This window comes from Buteo buteo, chromosome 16, assembly GCF_964188355.1.
Source record: "Buteo buteo chromosome 16, bButBut1.hap1.1, whole genome shotgun sequence".
Taxonomy (NCBI): domain Eukaryota; kingdom Metazoa; phylum Chordata; class Aves; order Accipitriformes; family Accipitridae; genus Buteo; species Buteo buteo.
Window position 1 is genome coordinate 18,266,749 of NC_134186.1, and position 19,734 is coordinate 18,286,482.

Genomic DNA, 19,734 nt, shown 5'->3' on the forward strand with positions numbered 1-19,734 from the left:
AAAAGTGCCACTTAGAGATTGGGGTCTAGCACTACTGGTATAAATTATGCAGATGTGATACACAAAACTACGATAGTTTCTTTAAAGTCAGAGATCAAGCTACTTTGGCTTGTCTTTAATCATGCTTGACAGTTTATAAGAATTATACTGCTTTGGTATTCCCCCTACACTGCCTGTATTGAATGAAGTGTTTTGGAAAGAGGTTGTTAAAAAGCAGTACAAAACAATGAAGTTCTGTGTTTGTCCACAGATCCAAAATTTTGCATTCTCTTCCCACTGCCCTGACAAAATGCCCAAATTATAATCTGCAGGGAGCTGGCTTATAGTTCCCCTGAGTTGGAAGAGCCCATTATGATTTTGTTTTACTGAACCCAAGATTTCTTCTCATTTAAAGAAAGCTTCTTACCAGTCCTGCACATTTTATTTTGATATTTAACAAACCAAAGCCACGAAAAGAAGCATTACCACCTAACATCTGGCAGCATGTTGACAGGTCCTGAGCAAAGATAAGAACTGTAATTAACGCACAATACTTTTTGAAGTGTGAATTGAACGGTGGTCTGACTGTTCATGGCAAAGGCTGATGATCATATAAGGATGCTCTCCACAGAAAAAACTTTCTAGTATGTACATAAGCTCTCACTTTTATTAACAGACACTGAACAGCAGCATTTTTGTGTGTTCTGAAAGCATTTTTCTGAATGGTATAAAGGGAGAGTATAGCTGAAAATGGAAAGAGTAAATTTCTGTTTTCACTGAGGCTGACAAGCCAGAGACAGAATTTGGGTATAAGGACAAAAAGCCCCAAGCTACAATTTGTGGCCACTGCTCCTTGCTGTATCAACGGATATGACTAAGAATAGTTTTGTTCTATCATCTTTGTTTGCCCTTCAAACATTTGTAAGCATTATTAGAGTGCCTCTGGTCCTGTTTTTACCAGACTAAACAAGCCCAACTTCTCAGTGTCTCTTCAGAGGACATATGCTCTAGGGCCCCTGACTATCTTGGTAGCCCTCCAGTTTTCAGTAAATAAAGATTCATTGTCCAAAGTAAAATGAAGCACCCTTTGTATCTGTTGTAATAATACAACACTGAAAGAGTTAAAAACAATGCAGATATTCATCGCTTGTATGGAAAATCTGTGCTCTGAAGGGCTGCCCAATTTTCGGTAATTGTAACAACTTTTTTGATGTTAAAAGAATGTATGCATAGGCCATACATTTCCTTGTAAGACCAAAAGAAACATGTTTTTCTTGTGAAGCTTAATCAAAACAGCATTTTTGTCGCACATTCCTGATGGCTGTATAGCTAAAGGAAATTAATTTTTCTTTAACCAGCAACTGGGACTGAGGGGAGACCAGGAATGGTGCTACAAACAACTGCTTTGGGGCAGTTCACACAGGAGTCCTGAAAATCCCAGGCTGACCACACAAGGCCTGTGAGGTTAATCTTGCTATTGGATAGTTCTGTAAACACTATCTTGAGTTCAGTTCTTTACATTTTTACACCACTCAAGGCTTCAAGCCAAGGCCTTGATAAAAAGAATGATTCGGTTCTTGAAAAGCATGGCAAAAAGTTGACCAAACAGTCTGTTTCCAATACCACCCAATGAACTCCAAAGGAATCAAGACCTCTTGCATGCAGACTGACAGTTATGTTTGCACTGATGCATCAAACCCATTTACCCTCCGTTTAATCTCTCTTTACTGACAGCATTGAATATTCTTCCACAGGGCACATGTTGAACAATACACGGTCTGACCACAACTGCTCAACATCCCGCTGTGAGCCCAGGTACTGCAACAGGTTCTTACCTACAATGTCTTCATAGGCATTTTCTTCTAAAGTGCTCTTGGATCCAAATTTATGCTGGCTCTCAGTCCCATTTTCAGTTGGGGAGGGAGGGTACAGGGATTGCAGACTTGACGCATCCTCAAACTCAAAGGATTTTCTGAAGTTTAAAACAATAAGTAATTAGTAACTAGAATGCAAAATGACTCAAAAGCTTAGCTGAGCATTGTTTGTTAAGAAATATATGTAAAATGACAAAAAAAAATTACACATCATGCTTTAAGGAGTAACTTTCAGAGGACCTCAAGTCCTGTACTCACAGCAGTTTTTAGTATAGCAATCCATAATACTTTTATGAGGCTGGAAGTATTGTTATCCCCATTATGCAGACAGGGGGAAAATACCAAGAAAGTATGTGCTATTTTTCAAAGGTTACAGAGTAAGTTAGCAGCAGAGTCCTCAGATTAGAAATTGCTTTGCTCTTGCCAGGGGCCCCAGAAATATGTGGCCATCTCTCCTCAAGAAAATGACATTTCTCTGGAAAGCATTCCTCCACCGGTTGCTCTGGGAGACATAGCCCTTAGTTTGAAAACACTCACATGTCTTGAACCTCCAGATAAGTTCCCACATAAAGGTCAGTGTACAAATGCCAAAGGCAGACTCGTGTGAAAGTCAGCCATTTCCCTTGCACACCCTGCGTCACGCACTGCCAGCAAAGGACAAAGCATGGAGGAAGTTAAGGCTCTCTGGGATAGACGAGCAGCTCAGGCTGATGGCTGGGGGCCTGAAGGTTCAGGCTTTCTGGCAGAAAGGTGAGGGGCAACTGGGTCAGATGAACCTATATAACTTGTCTCCTACCCGGGTACTCGAAGGAGAGGCAATTCACTCACGCACACCTGTCCCAGCGCTGCCGAGCAGCTCTGGGCGAAGAGGAGCCCCGGTCCTCCCCATTCTCCAGTTTGCCCAGCGCTTGTTGCCTGAGGCAACATCTACGCTGAAGCTGGGAGGTGCATGGATTGCATTGCCAGTTGTATGAAGGCTAGCATTTGTTTGATTGATTGAGGGCTGAGGATGAAATGGTATGAAAATTGGGCTCAGAAGTGTAAATCCTGGGGTGTTGTAAGGCTTGCAGAGGCTGTGCTGATGCCGGTACTTCACTCATTGATACCCAAACTAGATTAACGGTAAATCACCCTGCCATCAACACCCTCTCCTCTTCTCCCCAGCTGGAGTGAAACAATGTTGACAGCATATCCGTATGGCAGTGGCAGTCTCATGAGACATACTTCAGCCTGTTAATTGGCTCAAGAGTATGCCTACAGGCAATACAGTGACTATCATACAGACACTGCATTTGACAAGAGCATTTCCTATTTGTCTGCTGGAGCAGACTTATGGGTCTGCGGCAGGCTTAGGAGCCCCCTCTCTCTCCTTTCTGTAATCTTAATAGTCAGGTCCCTGTTATGCACATCAGGATAGTGGCAGAAACAAGATGTGCATTTCAGATCCAGACATCTGCTCCTCCATACCTACTGGCAGTTATAAAAGATGCTTAGGCACTGAAGACATACCTGTGTATGAAACGAGACTTTCTAAAGTAGTTAAATACCCAACTCTCATAGATTTCAAGGAAACGCTACAATGCAGTGATACTGCATAGGGCCGTGGGAATGGTTTTGTGGACTGGCACTCAGCTGTGGTCCATGTGTCCTGAGCCTATCCTGTGACACTCCTGTACTGTGCTGTGTCTGTGCCAGAGGATCTCCAACCACCAGGGAACATCCAGCTCATATCAATCTAAAGTGTAGAAGCTACCATAGGCACCAGGTCCTCTGAATACAGACTAGCTCTATGCTAGCAGGCAAATACGAGAGACTTTCTCCATTTTATTATAATGTTGAATTAGCCACCACAAAGAAAACCAGTGGTTTCAACCAAACTATTAGAAGAATAAATATTCACAGTCCATTCTCATGACATTCCAGTGAGTGCAAACCACACGTATGTTCAATCTGAAACACACAGCTACAAGCTGTAGAGTTAATGAATTATGTCTGTCCTCAAAAAGAGAAGAGCTGAGAGACTGAGATTTCAAATACTAATATTAAAAAAAAGCTGTCATTCTTAGATGACTGGTATGGTTTCAAGCGCTTTGTAAATGCTGGAATTCTCCTTACTGTAACTAAAGGAAGGACAGTAACAAAGACAATAAAGTTAAGATTTCATAAAGGATTTCCACCCAGCCTTGAAGTCAGCCAGCAAACCTGTGATTTTAGGAGGTTGATTTAAAGTTACTTAGATCATCATTAATCAGAGGTAAGTCCAGAGAAATCATTAAACTACAGCAGGTTAAAACTGTTCCAGGCAAACGGAAACCTACCCTGTACAATGTCAAACTGATTTGCAAGAATCATCAGGTACACATGATAACACTGTAAATCCTACAACTCATACTCTACTAATCACAAATAATTGATTATCACAATTGATAAATATTGCTTTTCTTTTGGGCTCATACCTACTAGCTCCACCCAGGACTGAGGCTCCATTGCTGAACTGTGCTGTTGTCTAACTCCTCTGTGACAGGAGACTGAACCCGCAAAACAGCAGGTGCAAGCATGAACTGTATGTCTTCTTGAAAGAAGTTTCAAAACTTCATCTCACAAACTCATTGTAACAAAATACTGCGGTTCTTAGAGGACTTGTATGGTCTCAAACTCAGTGTGAGTGTGCGCTCAGAGACTGACTTTGATCACTTAGCCACAGGTCACACAGTGATTCTGTGCAAGAATTATCTCTGTTATTCATTCCTCTCTGCCACCCACCCCACCGACCACTTTACCACTTGCCCCGTAATTTTCCAATAAAGGCTATCATTTATAGCAGAACATTTAAAAATTATTGTCTTCTGTACATTGGAAATGCTGTGCTGAACAAACTGAAGTCAGCTTTATTTCACAAATTCTTGTTAAAATCTAGATTTACTTCCTCTGAGATTATTCCCAGAACTCAAAGATAAGCACTGGTAATCACTGCTTTCCACATTTCACACACACACCCCCACCCCGCCACTTCTCTCAGAGGAACAGTGCACATCAGCAGAGCTATTTGATCCATTTCAGAAGCAGGTGTCTCTTGAAAGTAAACAGTGGAATCCGAAGGCTCCTCTTCTCCTTTTCCTGCCTCAGTGTACTTCAGGTCAGATTGTGCTGACATAAACTTTTAATTAATTGAGCCAACATCAAGCACCAGATACTGAAATGATAGTGTGCATTTGAGATGCTGTTTAGCAGTTACTTGCAAAGCTCTATCACTAAATACCATAAGTGTGTGTGTATCGTACATGTGCACAGATAGGTGAACTTCTTAAAAATGTCATACTTTGAATGCTTATCAACAACTATGCCTACAATTTTCTAAGTAAGTGGTGAGCAGAATGAGTTTACCATTTCCAAAAAGTCAAGGAGAATCATGTAGCTAAAACAAGCCAAACTCCAGACTGGTGGGGAAACGTAAGCCATATACGCTGCTCATCATTAGCTCAGGAAGGATATAAAGGCCTTTCTGTGCTAAAACATAGTTTTCTCAGCATTAATACTCTACAGCCATTGGTAGTAACTTAGGAAAACATTTCTAAGCACCAAATTAAATAAAATCACCAACATTGCATAAAACTGACAGAACTGCTGTGGTAACAAGCTTTGGAACACAAAGCCTCTGCAGGTATGTTTTGCAGTGAACGGGCAGACAGGACTATGACAGATCAGCTATGGTCCCACTACAGGAGGATAATGAAATCATGCTCCATTAAAAAATCTCAAATAAGGGCATTTGTGCCAAAATGAATTGAGATAACCTTTAGCACGTGACCTAGAGCCATTGAGGAAACACAGGTTAGAGAATTCCAAAACTGTAGCCACGTAAAGGTATTGTACCAGTGCACCCCATCAGCACAGTCCAGCAGAAAAATACTTGTCTTGCACACAATTCCTAGCATTTCTCAGGTCAAAAGCATTGCATTAGAGGGAGAATTTAAAATATTGTTACTAAAAAAATACAGCACATTTTATTTATTTGAAGATCGAGCACAAGACATTTCCTTGAATTTTACCTATTTCTGGGATTTTCTATGAAAGCGCGACTCTTTCTTCTGCCTTCTGGTCACGGGAGGTGCAGGAGTGGATGGGAGAGGAGGAGGAGCAGCAGGTGTAGGAGATGGAGTAGGCCATTGCTGGTTTACTTTTGTGGGTTTTGTCTGCTTCATATTCAAAGGTGCGTTTGGGCTTGGGGACAGGATTCACCGCAGTGTTAGCTGGGCTTTCGAGGAGCAGTTTAGGGCCAGCCGAGTTTGCAGTAACCCCTGTTTGTCTTACTGCTTTTCTCAGCCTCAGTAGATGTTTCTGGTTCACTCCCCAAAATAACACTCCCTCCTTTGCTATCACTTAAGCCTTCACCCAGTCCCTCCACAGTACTCAGCGTCACAGACTTTTTCCTCCCTTTCTCAACACTGTAACAGCTACTTGGTAACTGAGGGAGGCCTCTGCCAGGCTGCTCTTTCAGTGCCTGCTCGATCTTCTGTATTCTGTTGAGCACAGCAGAGGACTCTTTCCTCATGTGACCCTTGAGGAAAGCGGCAGAAGGAGGGTCGCTCCTGCCCGATCTCTTTTCGAACCGATGGCAGGAATCCCTGTCCAGCAGTTCCTCCTCCTACGTTTCCGGGTAAGAGCACTCAGAAAATGTTCGGCTCATTCTTCTGAGCCCTTTGAAATCAAAATGTCTTGTCACTGCAGGGAGAGGTCAGCACGCTGGGGCAGCTCTCACTGCCCGACCTCTCCCCAGCATCCCTCTTGTCCACACACGCACTCATCCTGGGGAACGGCTCCTGGCGGCACTCCCATTCTGTGATCTTCTGCCTGATGTCCAGAGCCTGGGAGCGGACGCTTGCCCGGCTGAGGGAGAGGTTCCTCAAATTGGTGGCAGTGCCCAAGGACAGAGTGCTCCGGGCAAGCGGATGGCTCCCTATCGCGTTCCCATCTTGAGACTCCTTTGACTCTCCTTTGGTCGTCAGCCTTGAACACGGACAGCCTTTTATCCAAAGCTCCCACACTGATGGCTTTGAGAGGGTGGCTCGGGGGAGTCGGTGTCTGATGGGCTCGTGGAGGTGCTTCGCAGCGTAGACGTGCGGCTGCTCCAGTCCTTGAGGCGCAGCCTGGAGTTGGAGACTTTGGTGAGCCGAGTAGAGCGGCAAGAGTCCTCACTATCGCTGAGGGGGTAGGCTGGGCTTCTTCGCGGGGACAAAAGAGGCGGTGGAGAGACTGACTGACACCTAGAAGCAGAAAGAAATAAAAAATCAAGCCTTGGGGAAACTAGACTTATTTGCCAAATTTCTTCTGTCTGCCGGTAAAGCAGAGGATGCCTGTACACTGCAAAACTACCCCAAAGCATCATTAAGACACCAAATACCATTCAGCCACAGAGTCAGGGGGTGGGGCAGTGGCAGCAATTAACTGATGTCAGTGATGAGCTGATGAGCAGGGCGTTCAGCATGTCCAAAGCCAGTTTTCTCACCTCTGTTTGACCCCAGCTTTTCCAAGTTTCCCGAGTTTAAAGACAGCTGAGATTCTCATAGTAAGCCACTGCCTTCAATGCACCTACCACCTCCAACAGAATAGTTCCCTGGCCTCCCAGATTAAGGAGTTCCTCTGCAGGAAAAGGGAACTGTCAGAGAGAAGATGCCCACTGCAACGAAAATGAGAAAGACTGACCAACAAGGAGCACAGTTTACTCACTGGCTGCAAACCAGTTTAAAAAGATGACAGTTTTTAATTCATAACATCTGAAGCAAAGTAGCACCGTGGTCAGATGCTGCAGTATTTTAGCCACAGCATTTCAAATCCCCAATGTAGCGAGTAAATTAAATAAAACAGCAAAAGGAAGACCTGTTTTGTCTTTGGTCTGATGTTGTGGCCAACAGATTAAATTCTCCTTATCAAACAGAAGTAATTTCTTATCAAAAGAATATTACAGACTGAAAAAAACACATTAATGTCTCAGTATTATCCTGGAAAAAACCCTCAGAACAAATTTTTGCCATGGTTTGCAACATCAGCTATTGTTACTGGGGTTTTGTACATTGTTGCAAAGACTTCTAAGAACAAAAAGACAAAAGGAAATTAAACAACACATTAATCAGGTGGCTTATCACCTATGAGACAGCAATAACAAATTGAGCCAAAACCCATGTCATAAAAGGGGGTTTACTGCACTGCCACAATACATACATACAAACCATAACAGAAATAACCATGACTCCTTTAACGTTTTGCCCTAGCAACCTTTCTGTTCCAAACAGTATGGAAAGAAGAGGAAAGACCCCAAAGTAATGCCTTGCACATGCAGTTAAGCTTCTGTGTTGTGAAGATCATGGACAACAAGTTGTTTTTTTATAAACTGTCCTGTACACACAAAATCCAAACGAAAGAACTATTTGACCAAAAGAAATCATGGGAGCAGGTGTCTCTGCTACAGCAAGGGGAGAAAAGATTCAGAAGAACCCTGCTGCTATACAGTTTTCTCCCCAACAGCCAGCCAATACCTACAGGCACAGGTGTCAAGTTCTCTGCATTAATCAAAAAATCCAAAGCACTGGGGCAATTTCTGAAAAATTTACTTTGACACAGGAGATATTTTCTTCTCCTTCAAACACATCCCAAAATCATATTATTAGATTTCATCCCGGTTTCCTACAGTGGATACTTTGCAAGAAAAACTCAGAAGTATCACAAAAGAGAAAAGTTCCGGTCAGAAAAGGACAATGATCAAATTATCACAAAAGGGAACTTATCTCTTTTTCAGAGTCCTGTGATAATTGAGCCTTTTTGGCACAGAAGTTGCACTGCTTGGTGACTTCTCTTTCTTCATTGTTTTGAAAAATAAATCTGCCCATAGGAAAAGAGAGACCTCCTGCCAAAGATAATGGCAAATACTGCAACAACTGCTTAACGCTTCCTCAGTTCAGAACAGAAAGGATGCATGTCGGAATACGCTCTTTTCATCCTAGGAGTTACATTTCCTGCTATTCTATACAGCTTCAGACAGGTGTCTCAAGAGATCTCAGATCAAAAGCAGGTGACAGATGGTGAGTGGGTTTGGCTGGTTGTTGCAGGAGAGTTTGTAGTGAATTACCTAGAATTACCTGAGCCTACATACCTTTACAGTGCCTGAATATGCAACCTAAATCAGCCTCCTCAGACTTGATGAGGTGCCCTGATTCTTCATTATTTCTGTCTGTCTCACCTCAATCTCTTCAGTTTAATACCACAAGGTCAAAATTTTATATCATTCTTAAGACTTTTTTAGCTTAGACTTGAGACTGTGTTCTCCTAATTCCTGTACTTCATGCAGGCCTGCTCCAGAGCTGCACTGACATTTATCTCAATGAAACAGGTATCACCTGGTGGAAGTGTATTTTACATATAAAGACTACAGCCTCCACTGCAGCCTTTGAAGCTGCATGCTGGCTAAATCCACTGTCAGGATTCACCTAGGGGATAGGGACAGACCCTGCAAGGAGGCCATGCAGAATGCTTTACACGTCAAATCTTACTTATTAGATCCTAAATGATAATCTGTATTGACAACAGCAAGAATAAAATACAAAATGACTGGGGTAAAGTCAGTAATGGGACAGCAGAGGTGAAGGACATGCTGACAATCCTCTCTCTGCCTTTGATTCGCTGTATAGAAAATACCGTAGACATAGTCCCTCATCTCCTTACACGCTAAGATACATCTTTTCAGTTGTTTCCACTGCCAGGAAAAGGTTTGTTGACTCATCAGGAGAGGAGGAAAAGGGGAAAAGCGTGGTTTGCATAACCGGCAGAAGTTGCAAAACATTTCTTCATAGAGATATGAGCCATTCTTTAAAATCCTGGGTCCTCGGGAAGGTAACTGCACTTAAGGCTCAATCTTGAAACCCCTGAATTCAGTTACAAAACTCCCACTCACTTCCACTGTGCAAGACTGGGGCTGCAAAGCAACAGGCCCTTTGGAGGTGTATGCCGTTAAGTACTTGGTGTACCACCATTAAGAAAAATATTCTGTTTTACATTGTATTGTACTGTAAATTCAAGTAACCCAGAGAGAAACTATAGGACTAATTCAACAAGAAAGAGAAACAAAGCTTTGTCCATATGGCTTCAGGCATATGTTGTCTAAAGGACAGCGACAAATAACAGAATGAAGAAAAAAAAAAAAAGTCCAAAAGCTTATCAGTGGATAATAAAATCGTCCTTCCCCAAGAAACCTACTTCCATTAGAAGAATATTCTCTTGAAGGCGCAATAGTTCCACAGACTTTAAAACTAGTACTATTGGACAGAGACGAATAATTAATTAACTTGCAATCTTCCATACAAAGATTATAAAGCAAAATGTTTTTATTGATGTTTTCTAAATACACAATGATACATGTAGCACCTTACAAGGCATATCATTACATACACTTTCAAAATATTATGCATAAACAGCATAAATAAAGATTATGGAATCAAGCTTAGGTTTCTTAACAAGTTCACTTGAAGAGCACCTTCTTTCTGGGTAATGACATTTCTTTGAGAATATCAGCATTTCACAAAACATTGGAATAAGTTGTTCCGATTCCCTATGTGATAAGGGTATTCTTCCAACATGCAGCCTTAGGTGCACAGCTCTCAAACCACTGGCAAGTCAGCAGTGAATTGCAGTCTCAAAGGCAAATCACCTGCCAAGCAGCCCACAATATCTTGTAAACAGGTCACAGACCCTGAAATTACCTTCCTGGTGGGACTCATTGCTGCACAGTGAGGGGAGCAGACAGAATCTGAGAGGTGGTTTCCAGCCCTCTAGACCATGCTTAGCTTTGCTGCTGTGATTTGCTCCCTGAGAAATCAGCAGAACTACCCGTAGTAGGAGAAAACTGATAATACCAGTCACACTCTGTAGGATTTTTAACTGGAGATACAATTGATCTTTAACTTCTGATTCAGTCTCTTCTCTCCAGTTTCTCTTTTTCTCACGCAAACATAGAAAAAACTTTTAATTTACAAAAACTGGAATTCTCCGGGCCTGTGTTCAAATAAAGATATGATTTCCATGGACCAATGTATGTATTCATATTGTTTTCTCTAGTAAAGGCTACTATCACCATGCATCTCCTTTCACCAGTTTCAATGAACACCTGTGGATCACAGTGGAGCTGTATCTCATCTGCACCAAGAAGAGAACAGAATCACTTGCCACATTGCTTTGAGACAATTTGCACCCTACTCATCACAAAGCAAAAGATGAAAAAACTGAATTCCTGCCCTCTTTGTGAGGCCTCTAGCAAGGCTGACTTGTACTAAAAATCTATGGTGGTAGAGAAGGGCTGGTTCTTGGTGCCATAAATGCCTGAGTCCTCACCCAGTATCTGACCCAAAAGTCAGAAAGTCTCTGATTTTGGACAAGACACAAATCTTCTCCTACCTGCAAAACATGGGTGCTACCACTTGGCTATGTGTAGAAGAGGAAGACTTTTATTCCTGGAGACCACTCTGGAGAAGGGCAATACAAAATCAGTACAAGCTCCTGCCTGCTTCCATTGCCAAACATCATCTCCAGAAAAGAGGAGAAATGAGTGCAGACATCTCCTACAACTTCATGAGATAGCTTTCAACAACAGGAGGCAGACAGAATGGTGGCCAAAGAGATGGCTTTATACATCTTTTGGAAATCAAAGTACGGTGAGTAAGAAGAATGTGCCTTTATTGGGGAGTTTGCATCCATGATCCACATGCTTTTTATAAACACTAATAACAATATTAAATTGCATTTCAGACCAGGGATTAAAGGTGACTGGAGGGTGGTTAAGTGACTTGCCTTGAAAGAGTTACAGGACTCCTAACTCCCACTGCCCTGCTCTGACCTCTGAGCTAAGCAGCTCAGACTCCACAGAGCTGTTTTAGCTCTCCTGAAGTGTCAGGAGTGACTCCACAGATCATCCGGTGCTGAGGAAAGACAAGTTGGCAGAAGCTGCTCAGCAATCTTTCAGTTTTGCAAATCCCGTCTGTCCTGCTTAAACCAACACTTACAGAATAATAAGACAGTTTTTGGCGCCCTGGTCCAGGGAATTTCCCATTTCAACATGCTCATGCTCAGGAGCTCATTTACTGAAAAAAGAGCAAGAAATGTGTTGACAAAAAGGTACTGGGTCTTTCCAGGCTCCTGTTGATGAGATCCCATCATTTCACAGTAACACTGATGTTTGGTGAGCTCACACAAAGTCACACAGTACTGTTTTTATTCCTCAGGACTTTCTCTCCACTTTTGCTAGGAAAATATTGCTTTCTTAGCATTTTATTCAGGTTTTCTGCTTATCCCTGATTTTTTTCATGGCATTGTGCCATTTCATCAGCACAACCTACCCTGTTTCAGAATAACAATAACAACATCAGAATCGGCTGTGAACATAAGCATGTTAGTTTGTATATTGAGCAGATTTGGCCTGCCACACAAGACTAGAGACTTCTTGTTGCTCTAACCAATATTTAAAGAGATCTGAAAAAAAACCCAACAGAAATTTCTCCTTGTAAGAGCAGCAAAACTCATTTTTAATACAGACACTAAAGCTGCCCTGATTTCAGGTAATTGAGGATGTAACTCCAAAATTCTCCAGAAATTTGTAAGAGAGAATGCTAGGAAATGCTCATCTACCAACTTCCAAATTATTTCATACAACGCTACAAATTAATAATATTTTATGATTAATGATTGTCTTAATTTCTTTAAACAAAGAACCTCTCTCAAGCAAAAGATTGCACAAAAATGATCATCTGAAGCACTAATTCAGATATCCATTGCTAACACTTCATTGGAAAGAATGGTAAAGACCACACCTTTCTGGCATCTTGTTAGTCTTTTTGGCTACTGAGGAAACAAAATGTATGTGTTCAGACTTCAGGATGAAAAACTGAAATTATCTTTATAACTGAATGTTGAAAAACCCCTAAATCCTGGGGATTTTATTGTGTGCCCAGATGAGCTTGTCTATGTCCAGATCTTCAACCAGTATAAGCCTCCAAATAGTTGAAAAGCAAGCGAAATAAGCCTCAGAGAACAGGATATAACTTATTGGATTCTCAGATTTTCAAAATGGTATTTTCTCCCATGCAAGTGTAACTTCTCACCACATAAAAAAGCTGTACTTGCATTTTTGTATTCAGGCTAAAAATGGATCACATTTTGGGTTCAGACCTGACTTCTACCCATAATTCAGGATGCAGAATCAAAAATGAGGATGCACATTTTTTTAACTGAGCAAGAGGCAAGATGATTTCCACTCAAAAGCAGAGCCTTGTACGGTCAGACTGTAACAGTGTGAGTAGTTCAGCAGCACAGAAAGTTCACTTGAGTAAGGTGCAGCTCCTACTTCATGCCAGCCACCATGAGCGTGAACATTGGAATCCATCCTTCCCAGAGTAAGGCAAAGTGAGAAGGAAGCACACCCTGCTCACATGTCAACTGGAACCAAGTGCACCATGCATGTTTTGATGCACTGCTACTGAGAATAGATGTAATGGCTTTCTATGGTATTCATTTCCATTGAACTTCCACTTGATTTGACATAGTAGGCAGAGGAGAGAAAATGTGTAGAGACCAACAGAAGCTCAAATTAGAACCAGTGTTTCTATGTCATTACCTCCACGACCTGGACAAAACAAGCACTTTTGAAAAGGCTCAGTACTGACAGCTCCTTGTAACTAGTACAGTTTCACTCCACCTTAAGGGCACTGCTGCCAGGAAATCACCCAGCAAACAAACAGAGAAGCACTCTTCTGCCTCTGTCTGACACATGGCTATGAAAGCTCCTGGTACGAATCGATACTTTTGCACAAACAAAAACTGAGCACACTACTGCAATACAGCAATCTTCCAGTCATGCCTCTTCAGGTGCAAAAAAGCAGAGTAATTTGAAGAAGGCCAAAAAACCTTAATGATTTTGATTGAAGCAATGTTGAGGGACACGTCCCAAAAAATTCCCTCTTCCTCTCTCTATACAAGAACTAGGAATAATTTCCTCTATGCTTTCCTTCAAAGAGCTATGAGAAGTCCACTTTTAGCTATCAAACACTACCAGTTAGTGGTTTGGTTGCATTTTGAGATGAGTTATGAAACAAACCATTGGACAGAGAAGCAAGGATTCAGCATAATTTGCTTGTGACACTGCCATTCCCTTTCATTTCCTCACCCCTAGCTACGTCCTTACCAGTGGGGACAGAAATGTATTAACAGTGATGGCTGCAAAGCACTCAGCAAGGCATTACTGTGAGGCAGCAACAGGGAATACTCAGAGGACAAATGCAGGTAGTCAGACTGGTCTAACTGGGTTGCTAGGTGGTTAGCATAAGGGTCAAACATAAAACCATTACCAAAATACAAGGTCTGAAATGGCTTTGTTGCTTAGCTGAGATGGCCCAAGAGGATCCCATGTATTGATGATACTTTGAGTTTTGACATTTTCTTTTCAAATATAAATGAGCATCTAGGCTTGGATAACTGCCTTGTATACTACATCAAAGAAGATGAATTGATTCTTTCATTGTATTACTTGTACCAGGAGCAGAAAAGGACTTTAAAATCAATGTTATTGTCACTCATTGTTAACTAGGGATTATGGGAACATTAAGACTAGACAAAAGGGACCTTCCGCACTACTGAATTTAAATCCAATTTTGTTTGGCAGTAAACCTTTCTATTACAATATATTCTGCACTCTGGCATAGCATACAGTATTGTAATTTTCGACACAAGTAGATAACTACAGAAGATATTTAATTATCTTATATCTAAATAAGAGCTTATGGCGAGTAAAGGAGGTGAACTTTTTGCACTCAGTGCTGGGCACACAGTAGTAAGGTGTTTTTTTAGCTGATTCAACTCAGTAGTGAAGCAAGTAGTACAACTTGTCATATCTTGCCTCTCACTTGGAAAGGAAAGTGAGGTAAGTGGCAACAGAACAACCCCTCTTCCACCAGACCCTTTATGATTTTTGAGCTCTCACCAGGAGTATGGCTCAAAATCCCTGAAAATGTGCATTCCAGATAACCTCCTCCCTTTATTGTTGACCTTGGGATTGTGACAAAAACAAGACAGAAAATACTTTCCAGACTGAAAAGTGAATTTGCATTATAAGACTGTTTGAAATAGGCTCACTCTTGTGAACATGTGCTAGTGATGGAAAAGTCCCAACATTTAGAAAGAATAAGGCAATAAAATCAAAGTGGATGAATATCACAAAATGTTTAGAGATAGAACAAAAATAGAAACACCAATACTTTTCTATTTTCTGTTTGTACTTCTGAATTTTTTTTCCCCAAGGAATTTTGATACTTTCCCTTTAAATAAATATTGAGACCATATCAGAACTAGTTACAAAATGATAGGCCACTAGGACTGTGAAACAAAAAAAAAGATTTCAAGAAGTACTGACTTAATAACAACTGTGGGACATGTTCTAGAGAGCGCTGTGGTGAATTCCTGCATATAAAACCCCTCCAGAGCTCTGGGTCTTTACAGTCAGCTCATGAAGAGAAGTACACAGAAATGCAGCTGACTGCAGCTGAACTGTGTCCTTACAGCTTAGAAGCAAAATGTCGGATTTACACCAGTGAAATTCAGGAGTCATTCTGCTAAAGTAAATTAAGCAAAGGGGCAACTATGCTCTATGACTGTACAAAAAAAGGGGCAAATAAATCAGAGCTGATGAATCAGATCCTAAATACTTGAATTAGACTGGATCTGTAAAGACAGCAAGAAAATCTGACAATGGCAAATGACTGTAAAATAAAACGTGATCAATCAATGTGCACTATGTACATGCCTTTGCCAAGAAATTTCTAAGGGTGAAGAAGATAACACGAAATTGTGAAATTATCTAGACTGAAAGGGCTAGATTCCCTGCCGCTCTAGATTTATGGCAGTCTTTTGCTCTGTTACAAAGCAAGTGCAGGACGGTTTTTAAACACCACCATGTTTAAGCCTTTTTCACCCCCTCTGCCCAGATACAAATGACTATGCAAAGCACAGAAGATTAACTAGCCTGTGCTGTACCTTTTGTCACAGTGATCAGAAGCTGACTGCACACAGAAAAAAATCAAAAGCAAGAACTGAAATATCAGAGAGAGTCATTCTCTCTTTTCCACTGAAGTACAGTGCACTGGTTTCATAGGACCATCTCTCATTTTCTCCTCAAAAAAATCATATGATTCAAAGTTGACAAATGGAAGCCTCCCTCACAGTTACTCTTTTCCCATAACATGTTCTGAATAATAATTTATGCAATAGATATTTCCACTGTTACTTATTTTTATTATGTTCTGGAAACAGTTCAGCATGTTTAAGTCTCACCTGCTTTCTTAAGATCTTGGGCGTTTGTTGGAAAGAGGGTGGCAACACAGCAAATGATAGCATTTTCTTAAATCAGGCAGAATGCATAAGCTCTTATTTGTCTATTTAAGAACTGCTAGTCCTTGAAACTTGTTCTTTACCAGCATGTCTAAACATGACTGTTCAAAATCCCGGTGCACATGGAAGCTCTCAGCTTTGCTTTTTCAAAGCACGGGTGATTTTTCAACATGCTTGTTTATCTGCCCTGGAATCTCAAAGCAATAACCTCTGTGGAACTAATTCTGCTACAGCTTTGCAACTTTTCTACACTTACATGCACACAATTTGGGAAGGGTTAAAAATTATTTCTATAAATTGTGATGCTTTGTTTTTAACATATCTGAGGCCATTCTGGGTTTGGCAACCTGCAAGTCTGGAATTCTGGTTTGGAAAAGCTGTTGTAAAATAGGTTCATCCCTTTTGTGCTCTGAAATGTCAGAAAACTTTATGAGGTCACTGTATACTTTACTGAAATACTCTATACCCAAAGGGAAAAGAACTGAACTGGAAGCCAAAAGTCATGACTCCTGGCTGCACACTGATCCAGAATACAACCAAGCCTGCTTTCCCTACTTTACATATAAATCAACTTTTAGGTCATGCAAAACCTCATCAGATAGACATAAGAATAAATATCTCATAGGGACAGAAAAAGAATGGGAGCTCAGGACTCCATCCCATCTTCAATAATCATTCTCAATCTCATCCACTCAGAGAAGATGCCTACAGAATAAATACAAAATCTATCCTTTGCTGCTCCTACAAGTATAAACATTTTCCTTCCAGACCCACCAGCTTAGCTCTGGTCCCCAATGTGTTGCCAATGTCCAGTGAGGTCTTTCTGTAGAGATTTGCTTTTTCCAGTTTTCTGGTTTTGTAAAGTAGTTTATTTAAACACAGTGAGAAAGCATCCTAGAAGAGCAGGTCATAAAGCTGGAAGCCGTTATCCATCTGTCTGCTATGAAACAGGCATTCTTGATTTCTGTCATCATTTCAACTGCTATTATCACAATCCAGCAAGTTTGAGGCCTGAGACATCTGGAGAAAATACAGTGTGTCACAACAGCATAACACTAAAGTGATTGAAAAGATCTGAAAACGTCTGTGCTGCTTCTGGAGTTACTGCACTGCGTAGGAAATAAAATCAAATAAACATTAAAATAAACTAAAAATAAAACAATAAAATAAAAAAATAAAATAAAATAAAAATAAAAATCCCAGCAGAATAGAAGCTTCTGCATTATCTCTGTGAATCAACAACCACCTCAACATCAGCCCTGTCTGAATACAGTCTATCCAACACAACTCTGTCTTACTGCTATGCATTTGAAGCTCATGTATTGTGAAAGTAGTTCACCAGTAATACGGACTATCTGAGGCAGGGGAAAAGAAAGAGTAATTCTGATTTTAAGCTCTGTGTAAAGAGTGCTCAGGCCTCTGCGGGGTCTCATCTCTGACCAGTAACTGGGTGCCATCCTGTCGTCAAGTCAACTGCAGCAACTCAGTTCAACTTTCGGCAAACTTCTCCTCTACAAGAAAAAAGCTGAAGCAATAGCATACAATCGGCACGCTCTGAGTTACATGACACTAAGAAAATTTATTTTTCGTCTGAAGGGCACTTTTTGTACATGTTTCTATAATATGGATGAAGCAGTCTGACAACTTTTTTTTTGTTACTCTATTACTCTTATAATAATAAGACCAGAGAAATATGCCCTTGTTCTTCATATTTAGCTTCATTTCATAAGTTTTATCCTCTGTCTTTGGTTCCTTAGAAGAGTGGATTTCCACCTGCCTAGATCTCCAAAGATGTCTGTGCCTAAAACTTGGACTATTCTTCCAACAGGATAAAGGGTATTACCTTCCTCTGTGAACTTCCCAGTCACTTAGTTATGCAGTTGCACCCTGACAGTTGTCTGTCTCTCACCCATATGTTGACATTCATTGCAACCCTTGAAGATGGCCCAAACAGTATTCCTAACAAAAGTCAAACTTTTTTTTTTTTTAGAATAAGTCCAACATTCATAACAGACTTTGTAGAGGGGAGCACTAGTACTCTCTCTTATAACACATGACTTTTATGAAAACAACTGCAAGAGCAAACTTAGATGCAGGATTTTTTTCAGCACCTGAAAAAGCAGAAAAGAGAAGAACCAGTTGATAAGTGAAACATGGCTCATGGAGCCCAAGCAAGGGAGAGGGAAGGAAACACATGGATACTTGCTGCTTTGTCAAATACCAGAAATACATGCTTTGTACGTTCAGAAGAAACAGCTAGTACAGACTTGCAGCACAGTTTTGGTATCAGGAAAGATGGAGGGTACAAACAGCATTTCAGAAAGCGCCACTGCCTGCGATGACTTATACTGACCTCTAAGTTGTGAGCTGACATCCCTCATATCATCACATACAACCCATCCAAACCTATACAACAGACCGCAGCTGTGCTGCCTGACATTCACCGATACACTCTATGTTTTATGGACACTATGGTGAGAGGAGCAAAGGAACGTAACTACGGCTGAAATAACATAACATACACTTTAAGAGTCTACCCTGTACGTGTTAATTGAGTATACAACATGTCTCATCTTTGGAGGCTGCACCCTGCCTCTGAAGGAGGAAAGTTTTGAAGGTTTACAACCCTGGCCTCTCTTATCATGGTAATTTTCTTTAGTGGCTCTGACCTTATAGAATTCAAAATAAATTCCAGCTATGACAGGCAAACATGATCGTTGCTACACGTTACAGTATGCATAGATTTGTACAGTTTAAGAAGAAATTGAATACTTTGCTTGAATTTAAGAGGGAATTTACTTTCAGTTTCACTGATGGCCCTTTTTCATTCACTTTCTTTAAATATCTGTGAATCAGGGTTTGATTTTCGTCTGGCTTACGTCAGCTCAAATCAAGAGTTACTACAGAGAAGTTGCTAGAGATACAAACTGATGCAAAAACCTCTTGTTATAGGAAGATTTAAAGCATTGACCTGGTGCAAATGCACACTTATGAAAAACAAAGTTTCAGTCTAAATAACATTTGCACTGAAAATTATATTAGGTTATTATATCTGACTGGTTACTGTATGCTTCATTCTACTTTGTTTAGCTAAACAAGCCAGGAAAATGAGGAAATGTGTTGGGCATACCCACAACTGTGTCATATGAAAGACTTTGCCAGGCAAGAGTTGTTGGGTGGTTTTTTTTTAGTTGAACACAGCTTTGAAAAAATCTTTGATCTATTTATTCCCCAATCTGTTGACAGACACACATAAACTGAAAAAGAAAAAAAAAAGGAAAAAAAAGAAAAGGGGAAAAAAAAGCCAAGCTATGACTTGCAATGCTTTTTGCTATCATACTTATTTACCTAAGAGTCCACACAAGGCCAAATTTAACTTGACCAAAGGCTACCTCTGGCCCTAATTCAGTTTCACTGAATATTAACAGAAAAGCCATCAGCCAGTACTCAAGCACTGTACACA

The 19,734-nt window shown here is 40.8% G+C and overlaps 1 protein-coding gene across 1 annotated transcript in view; it reads right to left on the reverse strand.

The window, feature by feature from the left end:
* The window catches only part of DENND2B (DENN domain containing 2B), a 182,297-nt gene that overhangs the window by 66,141 nt on the left and 96,422 nt on the right, over positions 1-19,734 (reverse strand). Inside the window, exon 4 of the mRNA XM_075048035.1 lies at positions 1,815-1,951. Coding sequence (XP_074904136.1) covers positions 1,815-1,951 — 137 coding nt within the window. The remainder of the gene's footprint in view (positions 1-1,814; positions 1,952-19,734) is intronic.